Source organism: Hyaloscypha bicolor (assembly GCF_002865645.1).
Source record: "Hyaloscypha bicolor E unplaced genomic scaffold K444scaffold_53, whole genome shotgun sequence".
NCBI classification, from domain to species: domain Eukaryota; kingdom Fungi; phylum Ascomycota; class Leotiomycetes; order Helotiales; family Hyaloscyphaceae; genus Hyaloscypha; species Hyaloscypha bicolor.
In genome coordinates this window covers 3076614-3084127 of record NW_020194555.1, presented here as the reverse complement: position 1 = coordinate 3084127, position 7514 = coordinate 3076614, and the positions used below count along the sequence as shown (strand labels likewise).

The following is a 7514-nucleotide window of genomic DNA, read 5'->3' as shown; positions in this document are numbered from 1 at the left end:
GGGTATAGGGGGTTTGCGTTGGCGGCTGATGCTGTGGGGATGGAGAAGAAGGAGAGGGATTCTGGGCTGAATGTTGAGGAGGAGGAGTTATCAGACGATGAGATGAAGAGGAGAAACCTAAAGGGGGCATCAGCAGTACTAGACCTGAACCCATCACTGCTGAGTAGATTTCCACGCCCAAGCTGACATATTTACAGACCAGTATATGATAAATTCGACTGGATATCAGCCATCCAATGGCTCCGCTCCCTAGTCACCCTCCCAATCGCCATAACAGGGATCCAAACCTGGGATGACGCCAAGCTCTGCATGCAACACGGCGTACACCCCTATCTCTCCAGCCACGGCGGACGGCAACTAAACGGAGCCCACTCCGCTCTCGAAACACTGCTGGAAACCCGTTCCCACTGCCCGGAAGTGCTTGAGAAATATTCTGAAGTAGGAAGTGGAGACGGCGATAGCGCTGCTGGGGGTTAAGAGGGTGGAGCAGTTGGGGCTGGAGTATGTTGATGTGGCGAAGGGGCTGGGTAGGTGTATGGTTGGGGATTTGAGGGCCCGTCTATAAAAGCGATAGCACTCTTATTCCACCGGTTTCTAATTCATTCTTTCATATTCCATCCTAAAATATCTAGACGACAAAAGAGTGGGCATTTCCCCGGTTTCATCGTAAAAAAGCGGCCCATTGTTGACATTTTTGATCTGCATTGGATGGTGGCAAAAATTTTATCCCTGCTTGTTCTTTCTATCATTTCTAATTTCTCAATCTTGCAGACTAACAGGCTAGTGCCTAGAAGAGCATTTCTCGAACTAAACAGCCGCAGACACCAACCCAGGATTCTCCTTTTCTGCTTATTCCTTCTGGTAACTGACGAGCCAACTGGATCCCATATATCAGAACCTTCATTCCATCAAGGTTAAAACAGACCCAGAGATGCTCACCCAACTATTTCTTAACATGCTCGTAGAAGTCGTTCCCACAAGTGGATAGGAGGACTAGGGTCAAGTTAGTCGTTAGATTCTTCGACTTTTGATGCAAAAGCGAGAGTTACTACTTCTTTTGGGGTCCTGGAAGAACGAACTTCTTGCTACCAGTGTTAAAATACAGAATCAAGAGACGGCCAGGGCACTTCCCAACTTCCTTAGCATGGACTATGTGGAAGTTTGCCTTCAGACGTCATCGAACCACGCCACCGCGACACCGCGAGGTTCATCAGTACTTCCCCTTACCCCCACGATATCCGAAACTTACTCAACATATCCCAAATATTGTCAACAATTGGTCTAGTCTCAGCTGGAAGAGGAGTGAACTCGGATCCAATTGCAAAAGCATAAGAGCTCTCTCTCCCTGGGCCGATTTCAAGCCCGCCCTCTCCATCACGCTGAAAGAGCAAAGTCAAGCAGCCAATATCAATGTGCACGCCTGATATTCAGGTCCCAACTGCGTTTCAAGAGGCGGGATAATGCAGCATTCGCATCTGGGTGAGGCAGTCCGGATCCTTTGGGTCCATGGCTATGCGGAAGTAATCCTCAGGGAAGCCAAGAGCGATCGCGAAGCAGGCGACTGAGATTTCTGACCAGCGCCTTCATAAGAGAAGAAATGTTAAGAATCCACTTATGGAGTTTATCAGAGATCGCTTCGCACTTAAGAGGGTGGAGAATACACAGCAGCAGATCAACTTTTCGCTTGAAATTGTGCAAGTTTCCCTCAATCTTGAACATTAACGACAAAGCAATTACTTCCGACCAAAGCCACCCTCTGCAGATCGATCATTGATCAACCATGGTGAGACTTAGGACTTGTCGGGGTTCGGCAGTCGATCAATCCGCTGTTTATCTACTAACACTCGACAAAGATTTTTTGGGCTCACCATATTTACCTTCTTGCTACGAGGAGGCCAAAATCTCATTATGCTCCAAGCTTCTAATCTTATGTCGGAAGTGTTTCTGCAAAATTATCGCAGGGTTGATGTGAAGTGTCTACGGAGGTGTTGTGCCTGATATGTTGCAAGTACAATTACAGCGTACGAAAGCCTGTAATTACAGGGCCTCATCCACTATAAATTCGTGGATGCGATGTGCAACAAAACTCTATGTTTGGTTCTTATTGGTCACTAGAAAGGTGGCACGAGCTTTCTTGGGCATTGCAGGAGCAAGAATTGAGCTAAGAATTCACTGTGCAAAGAGGTAATTTTGGAGTGAAGTTACTCGAGTAGAATAGGGGTAAGATTCAGCTCGCTTAACGGGGCTTATCTTTGTGTACTGTTCTGAGGTATGCTGTAATGCATGGTAAAACTGCGTATTTCTCAGAACTGCGAAAGAGTTCTCAATTGAAACAAATTCAGGTTCACACAACGGCAAAATAATTGACGGTGCCAGCTTTCGGACAACGCTTTGTGTAATACCACGTATCCTCCACGTGTTATCGGATACTTCCTCTGTAGCCCCTATATTAACCAAGTTGAGGCCAAGTCACACACCAGGTCTGAAGTTTCAGCAAGCTCAGCGCTTCTTCTGGAACGCCCCACAACGTGAGGTCTGTCAATGGAAGCACTGGACGGGGGTTTTGGTCATCTACGACGTTTCCAATCATCGGATCGCTCTGTACTTTCTGGGGCCATGCGACCTGAAATGCGCCCGTAGTCTGGGCACCACACCTGTACGAGCTTCTCCTGCCTGCGCGATAAATGTTCTCGTGCGGCCGGTCTCTTGCAACAACCCCGCACAGCATGCGGCGGATGTTGTGTTCCTAAGTTGGGAATGGCCCAGTAATCGCCCTGCAGAATATCCTCAACCTCGCGGGCTGCTTATCGTGGAAAGCACCCTCAGGAGGCAGGATCTTCGATCAGCAATCTTGGCAGATTGCTTTCGAAACCACAGCGGACCCACAAGTCCAAGCGGACGAAGCAGAACCTCAAAGCAAGGCTTTCAGAAACCAAGCTTGAAGAACCGAAGTATTGCGACCCTTTTGCTTTTTGCCTGTGCCAGGTTCAACCTGTAGTACAGGGGCGGCCATTATCTCATGCTATGGCGCGGGCTTAGCGGAGAGTTAGGCGTTATTGGTCATGTTTCTCTGTACTTTTATGATTGAACTTTGCTTATTTCTCACTTGAGTGAGGTCCCAAAATTCTTGAGATCTGGACAAGTATGAAGGTGACGATGCTGCTCAGCTTCAGGAAACGCGTGCTCGACATGCGGCCAAGTAACGAGGTCTTGGTGCCTTCGATACTGGTTACATTAGGGGCTTTCGCTATGGCCTGCTTGAGCAGTACCTATGTGTACTTAATCGAGCAAGCGGTTTGCCGGAAGCATTTTATGGTCAAGGATCCAGCGAGGATAAATGGCGCGGGTTTGGTGGATGAGGAGAGTTGCAAGATACCAGATATTCAGGCCCAGGTTGCGAGCATAAATGGTATTTACATGTTTTTGGCGTTTTTACCCGGTAAGGAATTGCCACGTGGGTTCACCAAAAATTCAAAATGCTGACAGAAATTGTAGCATTCCTCTTTACTGGTCCTTATAGACAGCTTGCCAAAGTTTTGGGAAGGAAGATAGTTATCTTCATGAATATTTGCGGGTTTGTGATTGATTCGTGTTTCTTCATCGCGGTGTGTAAGTTACCGAGCATCGTCCTTGAACATTCAGATTGATATGCTAATCATGGTAATCGAAGGCTATTGTTACACCGTTTTCGACATTCGATGGATATACTTGGCGCCATTCCTGTGGGTGTTTGGCGGTGGAACGGTCATATTCCAATCCTTACTCTATACATATATCTCAGAAAGTGTTGATTCCAAGCATTTGTAAGTGCTGGACTTCTCATATGGCTTTGAGCTAACCTTGGAACAGGAGTGGCGTTTTGTACAAGTTGAGAGCTGTACAACTATTAGCAAATTTCTTCGCCATGGGCCTCAGCGCGTACCTCCTTCGAAAAAACGTCTGGCTGCAGTGCTTCATCGGAATAGGGACCTTGGCCGTCATGATGCCGATCACTGCACTACTTCACGACCACGTAGCACCGACGAAAGAAAAGATCCCGTCCTACACTTTCTTCGATTCCGACTCTGAAGACTCTGAAGACTGCGAAACGACAACCCTCCTCACAGACAGTCCGGCTCCAACCACCAAACAAACTTCGATCCTCATAACACTCAGCAACCCCCTCCTCGAAAACATGACCCACACCATAACCCTCTTCAAACAAATCATCCAATCCTCCCCTTTCTGCCACACAACAATGCTCACCTACTTCCTCCTCTCCTTCGCCAACGCAATCGACAACATTTTCGCGCAATGGTCCTCCCTAACCTTCTCCTGGATCCTCGCAGACGTGAACGCCGTCAACTCGCTCGGGACGCTCGTCTCGTTTACCGTCCTGCTCTCCCTCCCAATCCTCTCATCGATACTAAAACCTCAGTTCGACAACTGCTCATCGAAGGTCGATTTCTTTATGGTCAAAGCTTCCGTAATAGCATGGGGAGTCGGAGTTTTATTTATGGCGCTGGCACCAACGAGAAAGATGCTGATTGCAGCCGTAGTGGTGGGAAATTTTGGAGCTGGGACGTATGATGCATTGAGGGGCTTTGTGACGGGGTTGCTTGGTGGAAAGGAAGAGATTGAGCAGTTTTATGTGGGGATTGGGATCATGGAGACTGTTGGGGGGATGCTGGGCACGGTTGCTTGGAGTGCGGTTTTTAGAGAGGTGGTGGGGATGGCGCAGTGGGTTTTGAGGGTGCCGTATGGGTTTTGTGCTGTCTTGATGGTGAGTGTTTTGGTGTGTGCGGTTGTGCTGGGGAGGGTTGGGAGGAGGGTGACGAAGGTAAGGGTTGATGTCTGAATCGTTGGAACGGGTTGGTGAGCTGACTGCAATCCATAGACTAGAAGATAGGCGATACCCAGTACGAACTGGCTCTGATCGACCTCAACCCGCTGCTTGGTTGTGGGAAGCAATTGTGCAATATTACAACGGTATACAATTATTCCTCCGGAGGATATGGCCACTTAGTATCAAGCCTCCATCCACCTTCACAAACCTTTGTCACACATATATCTCCAATGAGCTCCTCTCAGCTCATTTCATTAGGTATGTCAATCTCATCTAGCTCCCGGGAGTATGATCCCCGCCCAATCCGAACGCCTGCGCCAAGCTCACATGAAACCCTACGATCACAATGCACGTGCCAGTCTATGTGTAACCTTTATATCCATGTACAGGCCCTCCCTTCTCACCTCCCCATTCTCATTCCCTTTCATATCAACTTCGCCTCATACTCCATCAAGTCGTGGCTCGTCCTCCACATCCATTATCGATTACACTCCTCCGCCTATTCAACCAACCACCATTAGCCTCTGTCTCTATAACCGCCTTTCTCGGGATTTTGAGCATGGGAGGGAGGAAGCATACCACTTCTTCCTGGCGCAACAGAATAATTAACCCCTTCTTTATCCCTAGCTTTCTTGCCCGCCTCGCTTTGGGTCATCATAGTCCTGAATTTGAAGCCGACAAACAGCGCTGCGCCGCCGAAGAACGTTGCGAGGAGGAGGGGCGTGCGTTGGCGTCTACATATCACCGTAAAGGTCAGCATCAGTTCCTCCACCTCGCACATCAAAGAGGGAGGTTGGGAGCCAGGAGGTGAGCTTAGAGAGGGGAGGGGAAGCGGGACGGACGAGAAAGCATTTCGCGGTGGAGCCATGATGAGTATTTCTTGCTGTTCGCAGAGCTGAGAAATCGTTCAAAAGATTTGGAGAGTATTGTAAGAGCTGTAGAAGTAGACCTCGGTGGCGAGATGAATTGCAAAGATGTTGTTGGGAGTTGAGAAGCTGTGTGGTGAGAGGCACACGAGCTAAGGAAGTTTAGGGAAGCTCATCCCCGCACCCCAGAAATTCTCGGCTGTGAGGAAGCGAGAATTGCCGTCGTGTCATGGCGCTACTTCTCTCATCAGGAGATATTTCGTTTTCTATGTATTTTAAACGTTCTTGAAAAGTGACGTTGGAGAACTTTAAGGTTGATGGACAACAAGGATTAATTCGATACGCAGAGCGCTTGATTCGCTGTCAAGGTTGGGGGGTTGCTCCAGACGATCATTTATCCGATGGAGATCCCACACCCAGAAGTCCCAGGGCAAGTGAGCTTTGTGGGGTTAAGATCTAGAGTCAGATATCACCGATTATCAGAGGGGGTCTATAGCTGCGTGAATTTTATGGTCTCTTCAGCTGCGTGTTCCTCGAGTTGTGAATTTCGAAATTTGAAGCATCAGGTCACGTGATCATAATTATTAACTTACATATATCTCCGCAAGCTCATCTTGTTTTCGAGATGGTCGGCTCCTTCATTATAAGACATAATAGCGTCAAACCTCCCATTCAGCAGCTTTTGTCCCAAAGAATCACTGGCGCTCAGGTTTGTCTCCTTAAGTGAGCCTTGCCCGTTGAAACTGTTCTTCCGATCGTCCGTATTCTATCAAGTCTTCCCCCCCCCAAACACCCCCCCAAAAAAACCATTAAAATAACATCAAAGCATACAACTCACACTTCAAATACCGAGAGCAAACAACAAAACTACCATAATGAGCTTCAGAGGTCTACTCGCCAGCTGGCCGAAGTCCTCTCCTATCCATCCTCAGAATTTATACGATATTCTGGGCTGTACGCACACTACACTGACAGTGAAAGACAGATGGCACAAAGCAACTGTAGTAGAGGTTACAGAGGAGTTTGGATAGGTGGATGATCCAATAGAATACACTTTATGGGTTGAGATTCTCAGAGAAGCTCAACCGGAGAGCTTGGTTTGTTGTTTAAACCACGGAGACTAGCTACTCAGTACTAAGTTCATATACAGGTTGGAAAAGTTGGACAGGGGGTTGCTGATGAGAGGGGTCAAGTCGACGTGAGACTAGAGAATGGGCCCCTAGGGTTTGGGAAGAGTTATTTTAGGATGGAATACTTGCTGAGGGGAGAGGGACTGGGAAGTGATAATCTATTGAGGACTAGAGCTAGGTTAGATACAAGTAGAAAGCGTTGATGTTATATGTGATGATTCTCTTCATTTGATTGCAGCTACTAAACAAATGATCCCAGTTGTGTGGATGCATCGTGGAGACGGTGACGACAAAGCACTTGAATATCAAGTGATAAGCAAGAGGCAAAGAGTATGAATGCAATCAGAATTCATTGCAACACATATAACTGCTTCAGCGCTATCTCTAGGTTGGTCAATATTCTTAGCTCATCGATGTTTGCATTAGCAGCGCATGAAATAATCACCCAGAATAGAAACCATGTATAACGCGGTACATTTTTTGGTATTTTTTTGTTTATCCAAGATCAGGCTCCAAAACTATCCAATATCCTCCAAGATCAGGCATCAAAAACTATCGTCCACTCCGATTACATGCTACCTAATAGGGACGGGGGCGAGGACCTGGGGAGGGAAAGCCTCCTTGCCCGTCATCAAAACCATCTTGACCGAAAGGATCTTGGTCTCCGTCGCCACCGCCAGGGCCGACGGGACG

The 7514-nt window shown here is 47.8% G+C and overlaps 3 protein-coding genes across 3 annotated transcripts; 2 read left to right on the top strand and 1 right to left on the bottom strand.

Annotated features, from left to right (window-relative positions):
• Positions 1 to 2279: 2279 nt before the first annotated feature.
• K444DRAFT_717991 (uncharacterized protein) lies at positions 2280 to 3237 on the top strand (the record flags this gene model as incomplete). Its single annotated transcript, XM_024888414.1, has 2 exons — positions 2280 to 2286; positions 2343 to 3237. 2 exons carry the CDS (start codon positions 2280 to 2282, stop codon positions 2996 to 2998), a joined length of 663 nt encoding a protein of 220 aa, XP_024739797.1. The 3' UTR covers positions 2999 to 3237.
• Positions 2893 to 4993, top strand: K444DRAFT_353131 (uncharacterized protein). The gene is made up of 5 exons (XM_024872112.1): positions 2893 to 3439; positions 3496 to 3609; positions 3671 to 3803; positions 3850 to 4819; positions 4877 to 4993. Exons 1-5 carry the CDS (start codon positions 3145 to 3147, stop codon positions 4886 to 4888), a joined length of 1524 nt encoding a protein of 507 aa, XP_024739796.1. The 5' UTR covers positions 2893 to 3144; the 3' UTR covers positions 4889 to 4993.
• Positions 4994 to 5115: 122 nt separating this feature from the next.
• Positions 5116 to 5773, bottom strand: K444DRAFT_353144 (uncharacterized protein). The gene has a single exon (XM_024872113.1). The coding sequence runs from the start codon at positions 5691 to 5693 to the stop codon at positions 5343 to 5345; it is 351 nt and encodes a 116-aa protein (XP_024739795.1). The 5' UTR covers positions 5694 to 5773; the 3' UTR covers positions 5116 to 5342.
• Positions 5774 to 7514: the final 1741 nt, after the last annotated feature.